Source organism: Vicugna pacos, chromosome 18, assembly GCF_048564905.1.
Source record: "Vicugna pacos chromosome 18, VicPac4, whole genome shotgun sequence".
In the NCBI taxonomy this organism is placed as follows: domain Eukaryota; kingdom Metazoa; phylum Chordata; class Mammalia; order Artiodactyla; family Camelidae; genus Vicugna; species Vicugna pacos.
In genome coordinates this window covers 17,018,363-17,040,076 of record NC_133004.1, presented here as the reverse complement: position 1 = coordinate 17,040,076, position 21,714 = coordinate 17,018,363, and the positions used below count along the sequence as shown (strand labels likewise).

The 21,714-nt window shown below is 42.7% G+C and overlaps 1 protein-coding gene and 1 long non-coding RNA gene across 3 annotated transcripts in view; both read left to right on the top strand.

Moving 5' to 3' along the window:
- Nucleotides 1-21,714, top strand: part of RBFOX1 (RNA binding fox-1 homolog 1) — a 1,384,890-nt gene that overhangs the window by 815,289 nt on the left and 547,887 nt on the right. For both annotated transcript variants that reach the window (XM_072942257.1, XM_072942259.1), the window contains one exon: nucleotides 2,244-2,285. In XM_072942257.1, coding sequence (XP_072798358.1) covers nucleotides 2,244-2,285 — 42 coding nt within the window. The remainder of the gene's footprint in view (nucleotides 1-2,243; nucleotides 2,286-21,714) is intronic.
- Nucleotides 5,253-7,123, top strand: LOC140686916 (uncharacterized). The gene is made up of 2 exons (XR_012060922.1): nucleotides 5,253-5,832; nucleotides 6,026-7,123. It is a non-coding gene; the product is annotated as an uncharacterized lncRNA (long non-coding RNA).

Genomic DNA, 21,714 nt, shown 5'->3' with positions numbered 1-21,714 from the left:
TAGAACCTGACCCTCATCACCCGCTTCACTTACTTTACTGCGGGAAAATACACGCAAAATAAAAGTTCCCATTTTATCCACTTTAAAGTGTACAATTTAAGGGCACTAAATACATGCAGAATATTGTGCAACCATCACTGTCTAGTTTGAGTACTTTCTCATCACCCCAAATGGAAACTCCACACCCACGAAGCGCTCACTCATTCCCCATTGCCCCTTCCCCAAGTCCCCTGGCAACCACTAATCTACTTTCTGTCCCTATGAATTTTCCCCACTTTATTTTTAAACAGTTTATGGAGATATAAGCTTTACGTGCCGCATATACTTCACATACCGTAAAGTTACCTGTTTCAAGTGTATAATCCACTGTGTGTGTGTATTTTGTATATTTAAATTGTACCCATTTCCTTTTAGTATTTTTTTTTGTATTTCTTAATTGAAGTATAGTCAGTTTACAATGTTGTGTCAATTTCTGGTGTACAGCACACTGCTTCGGTCATACATGAATATACATATATTTGTTTTCATATTCTTTTTCACTGCAAGCTACTACAAGATATCAAAGGTAGTTCCCTGTGCTGCACATTGTGAACTTGTTGACCGGATTTTGTGAGAATCCTTCGACACGAGAGACTCTCTGCCAGAGTTCAGTAGGTGTTCTGTGCGATTCAGCGGGTTCATAGATGTAATTCTCGGTGTATTTGTGGAAGAGGGCGAGCCATGAGTCTCTCTACTCTGCCATCCTGGTTCCTCCCACCTCTTCCTTTTCATATTTTGGGGTGTTTCCTCCCATGCCTTTCCTCTTTCTTTTCTTTTATCCTTCTTTTTCTTTAATGCTCTATTTCACTGTATTTTTAACATGAAATAAGAATCATAACATTTGTGCTCTTTAGTTGTTTCTTTTATTAAAAGCTAAATGGTGCCTCTGAAGCATTTCCCAGCTCCCTGTTTTTCAAAGCAATGGCTCTAAATGCTGCACATTTTGCCATCCTATCCATGTGCTATAATTTACTGTTAATTTTTTCATTATCGCACATTGTAATATTTATATTTTAGGTAAAGAATGCTGCAGTTGATTGATACACGTCTGTATTTTCTCAGGAGCCGTTCTTAGGTGATATTTCTAGGTTAAAGGGCATAGCAACGCACTGATTTATAGATTTCGGGCTCTGGCATGTCCTAAATAATGATTCCTGGTTCTGTTCTGGAGAAAGTAAGAAAGAAACCTTCAATATAAAATACATAAAATATACATCAAAAGTTAGCTCCTAAACCTTCTTCTCCTTTTGTAAAAGTTTCAAAAACTTGCACTATATTGCCAGATGCTAGAAGTCAGAGGTGACCTCATTGGTGAAAAACAAATGCTAGAAATACACAGGGTAAATAATGGATGCAGACCTAAATTTTATTTCAGCTTAGCTGTCTGAGTTGAAGGTGGAGTCAGCCGGTCCCCATAGAGGCAGAGTGACCAGACGTCCCAGTCCAGCTCGTCCATCCCACTTCACATCATTCCAGGCAGAATCATTCATACCACCCCACCCCTCCTTTAACTCACATGTATTCTTTGCTGTTCAGACAATGAATGATATGATCCCTCTAAAGACATGTTGTTGATTTTAAGAAGTGCACTTTGGTAGGGCAAGGATAATCAACATATGGTGTGGGTGTCACTAATCTTTTTTTTTTTTTTTTTTTTGAGCTTATGGCAGATACCACACATTGATCAAGGTTTCTTTCTCTGGTATAAGCATCGACCTGAGAATTCTCCCCAGCACAGTCCTATGGGGACATAATGCTATGTGATTGGAACAAGACCATAAAGTGTAATCCATCTGCCAAGGCGTGTAGGTGATACTGTTGGCCCTTAACATCCGCAAAGATGCTGTGTCACAGCCAGAACTTACTCCTAGCCACCTTGAGTGGACCTCATGGGAAGAATGCCCGCACCTGGCAGGGCAAAAGAGGAGCCTTGACCCCTGGCAGATTTTCCCCCCTCTCTACTACATCCTTCTCCTCTCCTACCCTCAAGACTCTGGCTCATCCTGGTTGTGTTTCTGACTCCCGTGACTGAAACACCAAGTGGAGCTGAGGCTGTTTGGACCTAATGAACACATGAAACCCATAATTAATTAATTCTGCGTCTGCTTTGAACCAAGTGATTAGGAGTAACTTTCCATTTTCTTTCATGCTGTTTTCATGCAGAACCGTCTGATTTTCCCCCCCTCTTCTTCTTTCCTTTGTAGGTTTCAAGACAACAGATGAATTGTGAAAGGGAGCAGCTAAGGGTAGGTGCACCTGCTTGGAAAATATTTCCTGGTTGTCGTTTCTGTGTGATAAGCAAAAATTTCCTCGTCTCTCCCCAGACACAGGGTTCTAAATAGCAGGCTTCATCTTAAGACTGGTTGAGTTGAAAATATTTATCCCAGCTAATTTCGTATTGATTGAGCTGGTAAATACAGTCTATCTTCTTTTGAAGTGCCATTATAGTAGATATGGATTTTTTGATTTAGATTCTGCAATAAATACTTCTCTTCTGGAATTTGTTTGACATCATTGTACTCTTTTTATGTACGACACGAGTTCTAAGTAATAACAAAGGTCGAAAGAATGTCTTGCTGCCTTCTTAATGTGAAGACCAGGCGCTTTGCTGAGTGGCTCAAAAGCTCTCTTGCTATTAACTGGGGTTAATAAGCCAAGGACGTTTTCTAGGGGAATTCAAGCCCTCCGTAGACATTTCAGTTTTACTGGCGTTTGTGTATCTAGGAGAAGGAGACAGAATTTTAAACCTCATATGCTGTTTACCTTCCTAAAAGTGAAACTCTCACAGCGCTGAAGTGCATTAGATGTAAACAGTGTTCCCTAGATGAGGAGAGAATGGTTTGCTTGTAAATGCAGCTTGGTGGCTTTGTTCGGCTTTTAAGATGTCATAGTTGAGATCCTTCTTGGCATGGGTATGGTATTTTAAGAAATATCTGTATTGCTCGCCCCCCACTCCATTTGTATGTTTTAAAAGTGCATCATGTTTTGGATGGATGAATTTGAAGTCATAATTAGTGTCTTTAATGTCACTGATGGAAATTGGCAATTTTTTTTTTTTACTGGACAGTGTGCCTTCAAGTCATGTTTCCACATTGTTATACAAACTAAAGGCATCTGCAACTTTTAAAATCGTAACAGTGAGGTGTGGGGTTGAGGGACCCTTGTGCTGAGAGAGATTTAATACAGCCGCGTAATTTATAAAAGCATTCTAATGCCATGTGTACGCGACCTGGTAACTTTTCAGAGCATTTCCTTAACGCCACTCTTGAGATGACCATGACTTGCAGAGTTATTTCCATTTTACAATTGCTTTTGGCATCAGGTTTGTTAAACCCTTCAGCAAAACGGACAGCAAAAATCCAGTTGCATGGAACTGAGAGAGCGGGCTGAGGTTTCCTTCCCCTTTTATGCATACTTATTTCCTGTGGTATCCCAGCCTGGCCAGCTCGCTATTAACCTCTCATCTCTACCCACTTCACTCCTAAGTACCTGTGCCTGCATTAGTTGTGACTCCTTCATGAAACAGCCTTCAAGATGTTTTAAGCTTTCCTGAGGTCTCTTATTGCTTTTCCCTGCAGTCTGAATCACTGGCTCGTCCTAGTAAATAATGTATTGCAACTTCAGATTTCTCTTCCTGTTGGGATGGGGACGATGGCCAGAACTAGGTCAGAGCTAGATAAAGAGGCAGCGTGCTTTTGTCTCCAGGAGTCCCTGATAAATTCCTCAGAATTAAGATAAAATTGAAATCTCTATCGCAAATGAGACTAGCCTGGCAAATTATGGACGTGGGAGGTGATGAAGTGCTTGTGTGCGGCCTGAGGGGTTTATTAGTTGGCTTTGATGAGGACTTGGTCAACGGGGGTGTGGTTTCAGAACAAGAATGGAGCCCCCCCCAACTCTGTTAAATCAATTCAAGCTGTGATATGATATGATGGGCCGTATAGTTTCCCCTAACGTGTGGCTCCAACAGCCCCCTTTAAGACCATCTCTGACTTCAGGGACTGGTGCTTTGTGTGTTGTTACTGTTGCGGTCTGTTGTAGATTTTCAAGTGATTTATGTTTTGAATCGACAGATACATTTAAATTGACGGGACACACATTTACGTGGTTCGAAATTTAAATGATACCAAAGGGCATGCAGTCAAGGTTTCCCCTCCTATTTGAATCTTAGGCATCCAGCTCCCTCCTGGGAGGCACCCAACATTATCAGGCGCTGTCCCATCTTTTGACAGCTCTGTCTCTTCAGTGGTTAATTTCTCTGACTTCTCCCTGTCTGTTTTCTTTCTTGTTTACCTCACGGATCTCTCCCCTACTTTTACTCCTTTCTTATGTTTATACTCAGCTCTTCCTATAACTTGAAAAGAAAACACCCTTGATTAAGGTGATTGTCTTTTTTAAGGAGACACACTTTTTAGGAGTACATCTTATAACTCTCCACTTGTATCCCTGCAATCTGATAACATAACGGACCGTACTCACGCAGGAATATAAACTTGGCAACATGGCCATGGTCCAGTCATCCAGTGTAGCAAATCTGGAAATGCAGTTTGGTGCTTTATTTAAAAGGCATTTTAAGAAGTATGGCTGGCAGGCAGACACCCTTAAATGATGCTGGTAACTAAACAGAGATCTATTTTTCTCTCACTGCCTCTCTTTCTAAGCAAAAATAATAATATTTCATTTCATTGAGAGAGCCAGGTATCAGCATTTCAGATGAGAACCAGGATTCATGAACAGGTGGTTTCTATACCAGCGTACCTGCGGGAACTGATGCAGCATAAATCTTAGGGGCTGGGAAGCGCCACTTGCTCAAAGAAGGTGAAGGGAGCCTGTACAAAACCAAGCAAGACACAACAGAGAGACCCACAAGGCTGAACAAAGAAAAGAAGTATGAGAAATCTGCCTGAGTTCTGACAGTTTCCGCGGTTGATGTCCTGGTGGTGTCTTTACAAGAGAACTGCTTCTCACCCAGTTAACAAATCCTAGAGGCTGATTTGGGCGAGCCCGAGCAGGAAAGGCATGCCACCAGACTTCGGAAGGACCAGAGCTTCGAGGCTGAAAGCCGTCAGAACCCACGCAGGGGTAGGGACTAACCGTTCATGGATCCTGATGACGGATTCCCGGAAAAGGACTCTGATTGGTCCAGCCTGGGGCCGTTGCTCGCTCTGGTCCAATCAGCTGTGCTCCGGGAAGCCGGCTGGATAAACCTCGTCACCCAGGGCCAACCGTTGCAGGGGGACTGGATTAGCAGAGAAAAGAGAGCCACTGTCAGCGAGTACACATCCCCAAGGGTGTCCGCTGCACTTCCCAAACGTAGAGACCAGAACCCAGCAAAGGACTCAGGGAAGTGGATGCGCTACCCCCCGCCGGTGGCGCAGCGTTTCCCAGCGTGGAGGACACCGACCCTGTGCGACCCTCCCAGCTTCCGGGCGGTGAACATCAAGTCAGCGTGAAAGCGCGAGTCACTTAGCAACTTACTCCCTTTTCAATTCTCTCGCGATCCTTTTTATCTCGATGAGAAACTCTCGGTTTAAACTAAAGTATCTTTAGCAAGTCTCTGCCAATTTCTAAGCTCTCTTTTTTAACAGAAGCGGAGCGTGCCTCGGGCTTAAAGCCTGCAGCAGCCAAAGCGTCTATCTAGACTTTAAACACACTGTTTGCAGGCTATGGTGGTAGCTAAGAACGAGGGGCCTGGAGCTAGGCCTACTGAGATAAAAACTGAGACTCTGCAATTCAGTACCACGCATGTTACTTAAATCTTCTGTGCCTCCAATCCCTCCTCTTTTAATGGAGGTAATAATTGTGCGTATTTAATAAGTTGTGTGTATGTGTGTGTGAGCAAGCAAACCAAGATTAAAATAATTAATGCATATGAGGTTCTCAGAACAGTGTCTGGTGTAGAAAGGGTTTTTAATAATTGTTAGGCATTAATTTTTTCCCCATTAACTTATATTTATGACTACTGATATTGGTTTCTCATTTGCAGTGGCAACACAAAGTTTCCTTGGCAAGTCCATCTATTGAGGTTTAAAATGAGCTGCTATAAAGATAAATATTAACTACATAATGTTACAGATCGCCTGCGGTGATGACAAAAATTGTGACACTGGAAAGCAAATGACTGAAGTTTTAGAAACACTGAAATGATGGCGCCAGCCTTGTGAAGGATGTTGTGGAGCAGATCTGCATTATCAATATTTAATTTGCCAGTTAGAAGCAAGTTTCTCATTTCTGCTAGATACAAGAGTGATGTGGACTGCAAAATGCAGATTGCTAATGATAATCTTGGCTTAAACCCATTGCCTGCATCCGGGCATCAGAAAATGAAATTTCCCATCTGCCTTGGGAGTGAGCTGTCAGAATCCCCTGCCTCTCTGCTCCCGACCCTTCCAAAGCTCCCCCTCTTCCTCAGTGGATCTTAGGACAGCTGGGAAGGAAATGTAAGGCCCCAACTCCTTGATGCAACCTCACAAGATCCATGGTTTTTGGACGACAGGTTTAGGATGGCACATTGTAGGAGTGCCTGTTTCCATTCAGTTATTAATTCAAGAAATAATTTTTGATCATGGACCGTATGCCAATGCCCATGCCAGGTGGTGGGGAAAGAATGGTATACCAAAACCCACGGTTCCCACTCTCCTAACCCTTACAAGCTAGTGGAGAAGATGAGCATGGGTCAAATAACCATGACAACATGATACCTGTAAAACTGGTAGATTCCTGAAATGAGAGATGCTTTGTAAAAGGACATGGATGGAGGAAGCTAACCAAATCGGCGTCCACTTATGAAACCTGCCAGATTAACACATAGCATCCTGTCCCTTTCTAAAACACATTGACAGATGCCCCGCCATCCTGTGATGTGACTGTTCTGTACAACCTCACCTTCCTCTTCACCTGCTGTGGGGTCTGTTTGCCAAGAGTCAGCTGTATTTATTCCCAGACCTGCTTCTGCCAGCTGCACTTGTTACTGTAATTACATTATTTAGCAGAATATTATGTAAACTGGTGAAAAATGAGTGCAATAAGAAAAAGAGCTGTTTCTATGAAAACTAAGTTAATGCTTGGGAAACAGTCTGTGAAAGCAAGTCTCAAAAATTATTTGGATTAGCTTTGAGGGGGAGGAGTAACACGTTAGTAGAAAAGAACCTTCGGACATCTGGAAAGGGTCTGCCTTCAGAATCTTTCATTTGTAGCTTGAAATTCTTACTTTACATGAAGCAAAGCCAGGACTGTTAGTATAGATCAGAGGTTGCCAAACTTTTTCTGTAAAGGGCCAGATAATGACTATTGTAGGCTTCACAGCCATGTGGTTTCTACTGCAACTATTCAGCACTGCCTTTGTGGCACTAAGATAGCCATAGACAAAGTGAATGAGTAAGGGTGTGTTCCAATAAAACTTTATTGACAAGAACAAGTGAGTGGGCCAGGTTTGCCCTGGGGCCATAGTTGGCTGATTTCTACTAGAGACTATGAAATGGGGGTGAGGTTTGTGTGGGAAAGATGATGAAGGATTTCAATCAACACTCAAAAGAAAAGGCCTTGGACTCATCAAAGATCGATAAGTTATTGCACATGAATATATCTTACATGAAAACAAATAATTTAAGAAACCTCTGTATCGCTTTAGAAATGATTCCTTCTTTTGAAAGGTTTTCCATGAACTACCTTCTCCTGTCCCCAAATGAGATGGCTTTTACAGTACAGATTGCCGGTCCAAGGCTTTGAAACACAAAGTAAAATAGTGCTTATTTTTTTGTGCCGACCCTAAGGACTCAGAACCCCATCCGTCTAGAAAAGAAGAATAGATTTATCATTTTTCTCAAGGTCCTGCATCAAGGATGACATTTTCCACATATGCGTCATGGGGCTTGTCCTTTGCAGACTCTTCATCTGCTCCAGAATATTCTATTTGCTTACAGGATCTAGCAACTTGCCGTCTAGATTGTTTTGTCTTCAGAACCAGTCCTCTGGAAGCATGGACATTGTTAACATCCCCAAAACTCAGCTCAAGTCAGGCTTTGGTGACTGCAAAGCTTTGCTGAATACTCAGAAGGTAACAGAAACCCAGTGTGCAGGGTACTTAGAGAGAGGTCTCACAGTCAGTGTCCCTTGCCCAGCTCTTTGCAGATTCCGTGTGCACATGCACAAGAAAAAGAAAAAAGAAAAAAGATCAGTGCTTGCTTTAATCTTACAAAACTAATGGTCACATCTTAGTGATTTTCCCCAACCAAAGGGAGTTTATCCCAAAGTAATTATCTCTGTACTTGTAGAAACTGCAGAAACTCAGACCACCAGCAAAATCTCCGAGGGCAGCTTCCCTACTAAAATGAGAAGTTCATAAATACATGAACATTTTTTAAAAAGAATGTCATCTTCGCAAGACCTTGCATTCCACAGTCTTATGTACAGATCTCACGTGCTCCCCAATATTTGCCAAGGCCATTACTTGATGCGTTCGAAGGAGAATGGATCAAGAAACCAGCCCACTAGTTTCAGATTTTAACTTCCCCCAACTTCATGGGGAGGCGCCATTAAGGAGAGAAAAAGTACAGGTGGTCGCCTACCTACGTCTCTGACGCTGAATCCTGAAACTCACGTGCATGCTGATTCATCAGTCCTCCTTTGGGTCTCCCTAGGCGTTTCAACGCTCCCACTGAGGAGGACTCCAAAGTTATTCCATTTAGGACACTTGGCCTAATATTTATTCTCTCTTTCCCTTGCTTTAATTTTAACCCATTTTCCCGAGTCGTCCTCTCCTTTTCCAGGGTAAATCCGTCCCATTTCTTGTTTTATCATTAAATCAGTATCAGACAGCTTCCAAGCAAAACAGCTAATAATGCTGACGTTTTAATTTGTCATGGCTGCTCCTCATTTCTATGACTGATGCCCCAGTGAGGACTTACTTTCCTGCTGTGTTCTTCTGAGATATAAATACCATTCCAGAAAAAAAGAAAGAAAGAGAGAAAAAAAAAAAAAGCCTTGACAGGGAATGGGAATGGGGCATGAAGCAGGTAAATAGGACATTCTGTAGTTTCCTCTATTTGGGAGCAGAAAGAGGCAAGTCGCATTTAGACAGCAAGGTCTCTTTCGTGGCCTAAGAGAGCCCTTTCTCAGGCTGTGCACGTTTGTAGGTACGTAGAGGGTGGAGTGGACACATGTTACAGTTGGCAGTCAGCAAACATTCCTCCCCTGAGGTAGCAGCATTCCCTTGTCCTTCTGGGGTTAATTCTCTTCCCTCACGTGTTCATTCTTGGGGAAACAATTAGTAAGCCAAGGAGATGTGGCCAATGCAGGCCAATGGAGTTCTCTCTCCTGAGACTTTGAATCCGTCTTAGTCCACGCAGGCTGCTGTAACAAAACACGACAGCCTGGGTGGCTTATCAACACACAGAAACGTACTTCTCACAGTTCTGGAGGCTGGATGTGCAAGGTCAGGGTGCCAGCATGTTTGGTGAGGAACAGACGTCTCATCATCTCCCCACATATTGGAGGGAGCAAGGGAGCTCTCTGGGGTCTCTGTTATAAAGGCACTAATTCCATTCATGGGGGCTCCACCCTCATGACCTCATCACCTTCCAAAGGCCCCACCTCCCAATACCATCACACTGGCCATTAGGATTTCAGTGTATGAATTTGCAGGGGAGGGCAGCACACTCTATCAAACAACAGCACATGTTGAATGCGGTGATACACAGTAGGGGGCAAATACAGTAACGAGTTGGGAAGGCTGGGTGAGGAGATGGTTCCTAGGGTAGACTTCCACATCTATCTACCCCCACTCCTCTTTTTATATATTTAAGCTGGTTACCCAGCCCTCCCTGAGCTGTCTCATAGCCTTCCAATGATCTCTTTTTCTGCTGAAGTTAGTCAGATCTCATTCCTTCTGCCTGTGATCAAAGAATCCTTCCTGATACACTTGGGAAATAGGCTAAACTTGGGAGAAATGCAGAGCCAAGAGTTTGGTGAAAGGTTTGCTAAAAGCCAGCTCTCGTATCATTTTCAAAATGTTTCCCTGATGCCTCTAAGGATTGGCCCTACATTTTGCTACTGGCAGACCAGGGGAAAGAAGCTCTTGGTTTCTGTCGTAGACAGGGCTAGATGTTTCACCTACATTTGCTCATTTGGTTGAGTCACCATGAGCCTGCAGGGCATGTGAGAGCCTGCGGGGCATGTGAGAGCCCTTTCCTTCTCTGCATGAGTGAGATAACCTCCCTTTCAGTCACAAGGAGCCACCCACATCCCTGCAGATACAGGAGGGGCAGTATGAGGTCACCATATATCAATTAGTTCATACTTCTCAGAGTACACCCCAAAGGCCACCTATTAAAAGTGCTATTTTTCTCAAACTTAGTTGGTAAAACATTGTGATGTCCTAGCCTCACCCTAGAGATACTGGATTATCATGTTATTATGGGCTGTATCATGTCCACCCAAATTCATACGTTGAAGTCCTAACTCCCAGGACCTCAGAACATGACCATATTTGGATACAGGGCCTTTAAAGAGGTAATTGAGGTGAAACGAGGTCATATCGTTGGGCCCTAATCAGTATGACTGGCGTTCTTACAAGAAAGAGGAGATCAGGACACAGACCCACACAGAGGAAAGACTGTGTGAAGACACGGGGAGAAGACGGCTACGTGCAAGTCAAGAGCAGAGACCTCAGAAGAAAGCAAACTGGCTGACGCCTTGATCTCAGACTTTCTGGCCTCCAGAACTGTGAAAAAATAAATTTCTGATGTTAAAGCCACCTAGTCCGTGGCATTTTGTTATGATAGCCCTGGAAGATGCATTCACGTGTCTTGCGTGGGTCCAAGACATGACTGCTAAACAAACCCAAAACGTTGTAGGTGATTCTGATGAGTTTTGGTACCTTAGATTCGATTGAATATTTTGTACCCTGTTGCTATGCAATTTAAAATCAGATGTGAAACAAAAGTACTCTCCCAGAGGGCAAGGGTTCTTTCCTAGGCTCCTCGGCTCCTTCTGTGTTACCTCAGTGTCCAACACATCAGATGAACCCAGCAAATCCTTGATTGGCTGATGTGGCCAGGGAGGTCAGCAGATGACTGTGTGAGTCGTGGCCCTGGTACATGGTTCCATCTCTGGAGTCTGCAGACTCCTGGGAGGCCACCTTCGTAGGGTAACTTGTCTGCAACCTTATCTACGTGAGCAAGCAAGTGGGATTTGGAAGAATATTTGCATTTGAATCTTTCATATTTTAGTGTCTCAAGCTTACTTAGAAATTTTGCTTTTATCCAGAGTTGTCCATGAAGAGAAGGAAATAAAATGCAAAGGCTTGGCTCAACAAGAGGAAAATTTGTCATCTAACCTGTCTTCCAAGCTACTTAGGGTTGCAGAACCCCCTGTCTCCAGCCACTTACTGATATTGGACTCAGATCATTGATTTTCTAAGAACAGTTTGGTCATATAGTGGTTTCTATGCTAAAGATGTAGGATTTCCTTTTCCAAAGAGCCATGAAGTGTCCCTTCATGCCCCCAACAATGACAACACAAGCACACAGAGCAGTATTCTAAGCTAGTAATAATAAGTTAAACTGAAGGAACACACAGAGAATCTCCACCAGCCATGGTGAATGTGGAGGTCACGTGTCCACCCTCAGCCTTCCATGTCTCTGAGACCGTCCCTGCCAACTGATCAAGGGCTTCTTTCCACCGAACTCAGGAGGTGATCTTGAAAGCTTAATCTAAACAGAACCCTTCTAGGCAGCCGAAATGATTAGATCAGAGCTGTTACTTATGTTGAGATCTATTTGTGTTTGTTTTCTATTGCTGTCCTAACAAATTATGGCAAAATCAGTTGTTTACAAAATGCAAATTTATTATCTCACTGTTCTTCACATTGGAAGTCCAGCATGGGTCTCACGGGGCTAAAATCACGATGTTGGTAGGGCTGTGTTCCTTCTGGACACTCTGGGGAGGATCTGTTTCCTTGCTCATTCTAGCTGTTGGCAGAATTCAGTTCCCTGCAGCTGTGCAACTGAGATCTCTGTTTCCTTGCTGGCTTTGAGCTGAGGCCAGTCCCAGCTCCTGGAGGCCAGCACGTTTCCTTCACTCATAGCTTCCTTCCTCCGTCCTTGAAGCCATTCTTGTTGGAGTGGATCTCTGTCTTGGATTGGATCTCTCCTGCCTCTTCTTCCATTGCATCTTTCTGACTGACTCCTCTTCTGCTTTCAAAGCTTCACATGATTACATTAGGTCCACTCAGATAATCCAGGATCATCCCCCTAGTTTAAATTAAGGCCATAATCTTAATTCCATCTGCAAAATCCCATTTGCCATGTAACATACCATGCATAGGTTTAACACCAATGGACAAAGATCATATGCTCCCCAAATCCTGAAACACTATTTATATACTATCCTTGCTCTAAGCAAACCAATTCTCTTGTGCATTCACATGCTGATGTATTTGCTCTGTGGTCTGGGATTAGCCACCTCCATTTTCATTGCATTTCAAATTCCATTTTCATTTGGAATTTCCAAAGTCAGAGTGCAGAGCATCCAGAACCACCCTCCAAGGGAGTCAGTGACACAGGATCCGCCCATGTCTGCCTTTTGAACCTCCTCTTTCACAGCTCCCTTTGGCATTTGTTTCTTTCCCATCTAAGTCCCACAGAAGGAAATGAAGTATCAAGGGAATGTCTGTCTTAATAGCACTGACCCTTTGATTTGTTTTGTTATTTGCTTGTTCTGTTGATTTCTACTCACCAAGTATATAAAATAGGTAATGAAAATGTAAACATTATTTAAACAAGGATCATTTGTCTACATCACCTAAGTTTTGAATAAAATGCATGAATCAATGAGTGAGTGAATGATTCTAAAGGCTTCTGGGGATGCCTGCACCCAGATGCCTTTGGAGGCCTAACATTTCCTCTTGTCACTCTCCTCTCACAGTACCAAAGATGGCTTACTGAAAGCATCGATGAGCCTCTTCATAGGGGCTGCTTTTCTGGCGATGAGACGCATTCCACTCACGCCCAGAGCAAGCCAGGAGTTTCAGGGACTTCCTATGCCCAGAAGAAGCACTCACCTCAGTATGCACAGAGATTTTCCAGACGAGGGCCCTAGCTTTGTCACCCTGTTGGGTGGGCTAACTCGGAGCTGTGTTCCACCCCATCTCCCAGAGTTCCACAATGGGATTAAATGCCAGTTTCCCATAGTGGTCACTTGCATGTTAACACCCCCTTGTTGATTTCCTCCCGTTCCATGTCTTAGTTTCCCATTACTCTACTAGTATTTCCTCAGATCATCTCTCAAACGCACTTTTTGCATTTGAATTTTACTCCAGCTCTGCTTCTGGGGATCCTGTACAGAAAAAGTGCCATCACCCTAATGAGAGACAACACAGCTTAACAATTCCATCAGGCAAGGTTTTCCAAGTAGATGTTCCATCATGTTGGCCTTATGATCCTTCTTTTGCCCCTCCCCTTCTCTTTCTTTTCTTTTATAATTCATCACTGCTATTCTTGAGGGAAGTCTTGGATTATTGAGTGGATTCTAAAGCAACTGCAGCTTGATCTTTCATTCACGTTACATTTCCCAACAGCTGGGCAACTTGCACTGAGCTGACAGGGTAACTGGGGCACTTGATGTGGATAAGACAACGTCTTCCTCGCATGCGAGGAGGCTGGGGCATTTGCTGCTATAGTTTGCACATTTGTATTTGGTCCGATATGATTTCTAATTTGCAGGCTGCTGTTAAGAATATAGAAACCTTCCGGATAGAAAGCTTGGCATCATGATTCCTGGAAGCTTGTCTGCCTAAGATGCAGCACGTGTGTATACGGATGTGAACACTCGTGGAGTATTCTGCTGATAGCAACTGAGAGATTAAATTTGGGGGGGCAATTTTTACAGTGTTATTTTTCGATGGTCATGTACCCTTGTTCTTGGTTGCATTTATGGTTTGACATATTTAAGCCAAAGGCATGTTTTTATAGGTGTCTGAATTAAACATAGGATGGTTTTCAACATAGCTGAGTTAACGTTTAAGTGGTTTTGATTAACCTGGAACCTGGTTTTGCCTATTTGCTCCTAAATACTCTAAAGCAGGGCCATCTCCCTTTGCATAAAGTGATTTGGGAGCATGGCCCTAGGGAACGTAACTTTCTAATTAGCCAAGAGCATCACACCCAGAATATTTCCCGTAAGTTACTTCAAACTAAAAATTTGAGATTCAGCTGTTTTCTTCCCTCGGCTACTCAGGTGGTGCAGGTTGGGAAATCAGAACCTAGCTGTACAGACACCAAGTTGATTAAGGCCAACAAAGACCAAGGCTGATAAGACTGTGGTTGGGAGGGTTCATGAACCCGTGAGCAGAACTCGGGTCAGAATTTGGAAAATCCTCGGTGCACGCAGTTTTGCCCAGAGTGACGTGTTATTAGATGATTCCCTCTGGCTACGTTTGCCATCAAGAGAAGTGAACTCCTAATCAGCAGGCTAGCCCTTCATGAGCACATCTCACCCCAAGCATGAGAAAAAGTGAGTCCCATCTGGTTTAAACACACTGTAGGTTTTTCACAAGCTAAGCTTCTCTGCTGCTACCTTAAAGCTGCCATCCTGAGAAGTCTTGGTTCTTGGGCATCGTAGAGTAATTAGGCGATTCTAAAAGCTCATGTGGAAGTAGATAAAGCATGTACTCTACACACCACCAGGAAAGTAGCTCTCTTACCTTTCCGGGAAAATGCATGGGTATCTTGCCCAAAAGGCAGACATCTTGCCTTTAAGGGCTATGTGGTCTACTAGAAGGTATCAAAAATGGAAATAAGGAATGATAAAGCAAGGCAGAAGAAAATGCCATTTGGTGAGTATGAAATGAGGTACTATGAGAGGTCAGAGGACATTACTACTCATCTTGGATGCAGAGACTGGGACAGATCTTTCTTTCAAAGGGTATTTTCCACCCAACTTTGGAATCTTGCCTGAGTGCTAAGTTGTATTACCCAGAAGACTACTTTTATTTCAGTTTAGTTCAGCTTAATATATTAAGCTGAAATATACCCAAGTCTCAGTACATCCAGGTTTACACTTACCACCTCTCCTCTTCACACATATCCATCAGTCTGGTCTCCCTCCTTTCTTGTATCTCCTTGTAATAGACCCAGATTCATTTGCTGAGGCCAGAAGACGCAAGTGTCACTCTTGACTCCTGCATTTTCCTCACTTCTACAACCTCCTTTGGATTTGTAATCCATAACATCTCAAGTCTGTCAATTCCTCTCCAAATCCATTCTCACAAGCAAAGTTGAGGCTACCATGCTTTCTTATCCACATTACCCCCCAGCGCTTTCAAATAAGTTGACGTGCTTTCCAGTTCTTTTAAGGTGAGAATGTATATCTTGGGTTGCCTGGAACAGTCCCAGTTACAACTGTTGTCCTGGTGTAATTATGAATGTACTTCCATCCCTCCCAATAAGGTTCAGGTTTGGACAACTAATTATGATCATTCAACGTTCTATTCACTTTTCTTTTTTTTTTTAATTTTATTGAGTTATAGTCAGTTTACAATGTTGTGTCAAATTCCAGTGTAGAGCACAATTGTTCAGTTATACATGAACATATATATATTCATTTTCACATTCTTTTTTACCATGACTACTACAAGACCTTGTGCATATTTCCCTGTGCTATACAGTATAATCTTGTTTATCTATTCTGTATATACCTGTCAGTATCTGCAAATTTCAACTCCCAGTCTGTCCCGTCCCATCCCCCTCCCCCTTGGCAACCACAAGTTTGTATTCTATGTCAATAAGTCTGTTTCTGTTTTGTATTTATGGGTTTTTTTGTTTTTTGTTTTTTTTAGATTCCACATATGAGCGATCTCATATGGTATTTTTCTTTCTCTTTCTGGCTTACTTCACTTAGAATGACATTCTCCAGGGACATCCATGTTGCTGCAAATGGCATTACATTGTTGGTTTTTATGGCTGAATAGTATTCCATTGTATAAATATACCACGTCTTCTTTATCCAGTCATCTGTGGATGGACATTTAGGCTGTTTCCATGTCTTGGCTATTGTAAATAGTGCTGCGATGAACATTGGGGTGCAGGTGTCTTTTTGAAGTAGGCTTCCTTCTGGACATGTGCCCAGCAGCGGGATTCCTGGGTCATCCATTCACTTCTCTAAGCCAGCATGACTTTTCCAAAACTTAATTAATGCTACTGTTACTCTTTATTTTGTCACCATACTTACCGTCTTCTTTACACTTGCCCATACACTATAATTATCTAATTTATTTACCTGTTTACTTATTCGTGATCTCTCTTTCCTACCTTCCTGCTGCCTTTCTATGTAATCCCCTAGAACTCACCTTGCTTATTGCTCTGCTCTCTAATGCCTATAACATAGTAGGAACTAAATAAATGTTTGAAAAGTACTAGTTGAATATTACTTTTCATTGTTAATGCAGCGAAAGAAAGTGGTGTTAAGACCAATACACAATTTTACCCAAATGATAACCTTATATCCCAGAGAGCTGTCCTAGGATTAGATTATCATAATGTAAAATCAGGGGATCCTCTGATTTTGGCCATGGAACAATCATTCCTTATGTAAACAACCATAAAACTAGGCAAAATGTATAGAATACAAGTTTTTAGGCATTGGACTCCAGGCAGCATAGAGTGGTGATTCTTGAGAGACCAGAGGCACGTGAGAGGAGACCCACACTCGATCCAGCTCCACGCCTGGGGTGGGGAGGACGTCTCCACTATGGCTTCAGGGAAGTAGAGCCCAACTAGAGAACAGAAAGTTCACTGAGCTAAAGAGACAGAGAACAGAAGTGGGGATGACAAGGTGGCTGGAATTCATGGAGCAGGACGCTAGAGAAGGCAGAGCTGTGCAGGGGGCAGAAGTCTCATACCCTGGTTCCTTGGCTGAGAGCTAGGCCATGTACATGTAGGGCCAGGCTCCAAGGGTCCAAGCAGAGAGGAATAGTTGTGGTGATGAGGCCTGGATGGAGATACAAGATGTTGCAGGCATTGGGTCAAGACTTCTGAAAGATCACAGTCTAGGGGTAAAGAGCACGTCTTAGGGCAGTGGTCAGCCTACTACGCCTCACAGGCCAAATATGGCCTGTGGAGTGTTTTTGTATAGTCCGTGGTCCAAGAATATTTTTTAATGTTTTTAAAGGGTTAAAAAAATAAGAAAATAGGACTGAGATTGTATGTCATCTACAAAGCCTGAAATTTTCATTATCTGACCCTTTAAAAAAAAATGTTAGCCAATTCCAGCCCTATAAGTAAAGGCCATGTCTTAGGATCATGGACAAATCCAAAGTAGACTTTCCCTAATCAATCAAAGACATGAGCTTGAAGGGCTAAAAGTATATGCCAATTATTTGCTTCCAGAAAAAAATCTCAACTGTAGGATAAAAGAAGTAAACATAATTCAGACTCCCCATAATGTGTCCATTAAAATGTCCACCATTGAACAAAACCTACACTACTCATGTGTAGAAGAGAAAAAATCGAGCTATTATCTAGGTCAGGGATGGGCAAGCCGTAGCCTGTGGGATAGCCACCTGGAATACAGCCATTTCCATTTTGTTTGCATATTGCCTTTGGCTGCAGTGGGAGGGCTGAGTAGCTTCAACAGAGACCAGAAAGTCCACAAAGCTTAAAATACTTATTTTCTGGCCCTTTAAGAAAATGCTTGCTGGCCACCGATTAGGAGAAAACATAGTCAATAGAAAATGACTACAAGGTGGATCAAATGTTTAGATTAGGAGTCAAGTTATTCTAAAAATAACTATTATACATATTGAAGGATTTAAAGAAAAAGATGAGCACAGTAAGTTCAAAGATGGGAATCTCAGGAGTGGAATGAAAGCTATAAATAGGGACCAAATTGAATTCTAGAACTGAGGTGTATAATATCTTGAATGTAAATAGCAGACTAGAAAATGATGAATAAAGAACTTAGTAAACTTGAAGATAGAATAGGACAATAGAATTGAGGAACAGAGAGAAGAAAATATACTGAAAAAAAAATGAACAAAGTTTCCTTAGCGATCTATGGGAAATATCAAACATTTAAATACATATAATTGAAGTTCTAAATGGAAGCGAGAGACAGAAAATGGGACAGAGAAATATTTGAAAAAATAATAACAAAAATTTTTCCAAATATAGTGAAAACATCAACCTGTAAATCCCAAGATTATAGGAAAAGATATAGGCAGCCTAAATACAAATAAATAACATACCCAGGACATTATAAATAAACTGCTCAAAGCAAAGATACACAAAGTGCATCTGCTTTTGGAAAGAAGATCTATGTTTGTGTGCAGCATCTCCTCTCTGCAATGTGAGGGTAGATGACTAAGACCCATAAAGCCATCCCCCACTAAAACATTGTGCAAAGTTCTGGGAATGGAAACTGGAGAGAGATAGAAGATGGACTCATTGATGGGAGCATCAAAGGGAAGTCAAAGAGAGAGAATTAAGGGAAGAGAAGAGGCATAGAGATTCATCAAAACGAAGCAGATATGGTCCCAACCCTTTTGGAAGTATGTGATATTAATAGGTGTGGGTCGAAGGGGTGGGGGAGGCATCAGTCTGGTGTCCTGGAGCAGGGCCATTTAGTGGATAAGACCCCAGAGGTTTCCTTGCACAGACTTCTCCTGGTGCACCTACAATTTCCTGCCCAGAAATCTCTTCCACGCCTATGGACTTTTAGCTCTGGGGGAATTCATACTCCAAGCAAGCAGCTTCCCAGAAGCACACATGATACTGCAATTGCTCTAGTCCTCGTTCAGCCAATCAATAGCCTCAAAATATATCGGTGAGCCCTATGTTTGACCAATGTAAATGTTGTTTTGCAAACTGTAATGAGTTTTACATCGTGAGTTTTCTTGAGAAAGACAAAATGAGAATTTTAGGTTCATGTAGGCAGCAAAATCAATACACTTATTAGCGTCAAGGCTGCAAAGTCTCAAAGAATGACTAATCTGTAAATAACTTTGCCATTTGTAACATCATAAATGTGGACTAATGGAGAAATGGTGCAATGGATTTCAATGGATTTGCAACCTGTCATCATATTAGTATAAGAATCAAATTTGCCACTGAGTTCCTCAGCAAATACTCAGTATCGTGTTTATGTCTTCTTGTTATAATTTGTATCGTATTAGTAGCATCTTACCATATTAGTGACATTAAAGTGTTTTTAAAATTTGTATCTCTTGGGTGGGTGCATATGGAATGTTCTGAGGTTGCATGAGTATTAGTCATATTAAACTTGCCCTGTTAGCAGCTTTCCCTTAAACTGGTACTTAAATGAGGTTTTCATATAAACAAAATGTACTTTTGAAATGTGCTTCCAGCTACAACCCAATTCTCCCAGTCCATTAGCCACTTTGCATCCCTTTTATGAAACTTGAGATTGTGCTCTTACTGAGGGAGCCAAAGTATTTGCTCAACTCATGAATCCCAGTAGTGAGAAAATGTCCGCAAGGGCTGTGGTATTGCCAGGGTTACTCTGGGTCCCTGCATTGCAACGTCACCACCATGTCCCCTGAGATAGGCAAGCATCTTTTGAGGTTTCCCTGCCCATATCACTTCACATCCCTCCCTTGGACTCACACAAAAGGCTGGCAATTCTGTTGTTCCTGCTTTCACGTCTTCATGCTCTTTGGATTTCAACAGCCATAGTTTTCTTGCAGGAAGAGGGGGAAGGAGCAGTGAATTGTCACAGAACCCCAGGTCCACTACACAGCGTTTCACAGTACCACGGAAGCTTGGTTTAGGAATCACCTTATGAAATGACCTAACTCGGTGTGGCTTGGCTTTGTGACATGGCTTTTTCTCCCTTTTTATAATCAACCACATGGACACTCTTGTGAAAAAAAAACAAACAAACAAGCAAAACAAAAAAAAAGCTTTGGATCCCATAAAAAGGGCTGCCTTAACAAAATACCCAAAATGGGTGGCCTCGATCAATAGGTACTTGCTGTCTCGTAGTTCTGGAGCTAGATCTGAAAGCAAGGTGTTGGCAGGGCCGTTGTCCCTTGAAGTTTCTGGGGGAGACTCTTTCCATGCCCTTCCTGGCCGCTCGTGTATGCCCCACAACCTTTGGTTCCCACTGGCTTGCAGGAGCCCCACTTCCATCAGAAGGCTGTCTTCTTGCTCTGCGTCTTCATGTCGCTTTCTCTCTGCACATGGCTGTTTCTGTGTCCAAATTTTCTCTTTATGAAAAGGACACCAGTCTTACTGGATTAGGGCCCACTCTACCATGGCATTCTAACCAGATGACCTCTGTAAAGATCCTATTTCCAAATGAGGTCCCGTTCTGAGACACTGGGCGTTGGGATTTTAACGTATCTTGTAGGCGGACACAATTCAACCCATCACAGTAGAGTTCTATGTTCTTGTACATTTCTGCCACCCGGGGCTGCAGTCGCAGCGGCTGCCGCCTGGGTTGCTTAGCTGTCATGGGTGCTTGGGGAGCAAGCACAGTTGCCTGGGGACCCGGCTGTCTGAGTTCCAGAGAGCTTCAGACCACTTCTTGGGCAGCAGCATGGAGGGAACAAGGAGTGATCAGAAATTCTAAATCACAACATTGTGTACTTCATTTATAGCCAACAAATATATCTATGGAGAAAGTGAAGAGAAATAGGCAGAAGAGATGGGATCAGCCTCAAATTTTTAAAACCGGGATTGCATCATTTGCTTATCTGCCCAACATGTGTTTACTAAGGGTCCATCATGTGTCAAACATTAGAAATGTAGAAATAAAAAGACAACATTCTTGTCTTCAATGAGCTCACAGGCTACCGAGGTAGCATTTTAGTTCACTTTAATATAAAAATGAAAATAATGATTAATTTTATGGTAGCATTAATACTAACGCATGCTGTTTATTGGGCGCTTACACGATGCTATGCATCATTCTCATGATTTTACTTTTGTTGTCTCATTAAGTCTTAGCACAGTTCTGCCATGTGAAGATTATCTTCCCCATTTTATCAGTGATGGCCAGCAAGATTCTCTCACACACTCAAGATTGTACAGTTCAGATGTAGGACCAAAACAGATTTGCGGACTCCCCTTCCCATCTCTTCACCAACCCCCATGCCCATGGGTTGCCTTGTTCATTGGCAAAGTCCAGTATCACTTGTCCACTCCTGCATCTGGCTCAGCCCTGAGTGGGCCATGCACAGGTAAGACCCAAGTACTTTCCTAAAACAAATGTAGGGGCGGACACCGGGTGGGTACAATGAAAACAACATGCATCCACTTCCTGTGGGACGTTCTGCATGGCAGAGCTGATTTTATAGTTGGAAACCCTGCATTTCGTCCGGTAGCACCAGCCCAAGGCACAGAAGGAGAGATTCAGCCAGTTAAAGCCCTTCCTTGTCAAAGTCAGGTTGTAAATTCTTGGAGGATGTGGAAGCGGTGTCGCTCGCTGTTTCTCTCCCTCTGTATAAAGAAAAATAAAATGCCATCATGAATAAGTACCTCATAAAGGCTTTTGCAAAATGATGGAGAGAGAACCGGGGAGATGAGAGAGAAAAATAAACATCGCCAAGTTCGGCAGGAGGAGACGCCTGGGGAGCCTGATATGTTCAAACTCTTGATGTGGGTGGTGGCTACGCAGGGGTGTGTGTGCCTGTGTGTGTGCGCGTGTTGTGTGCATGAC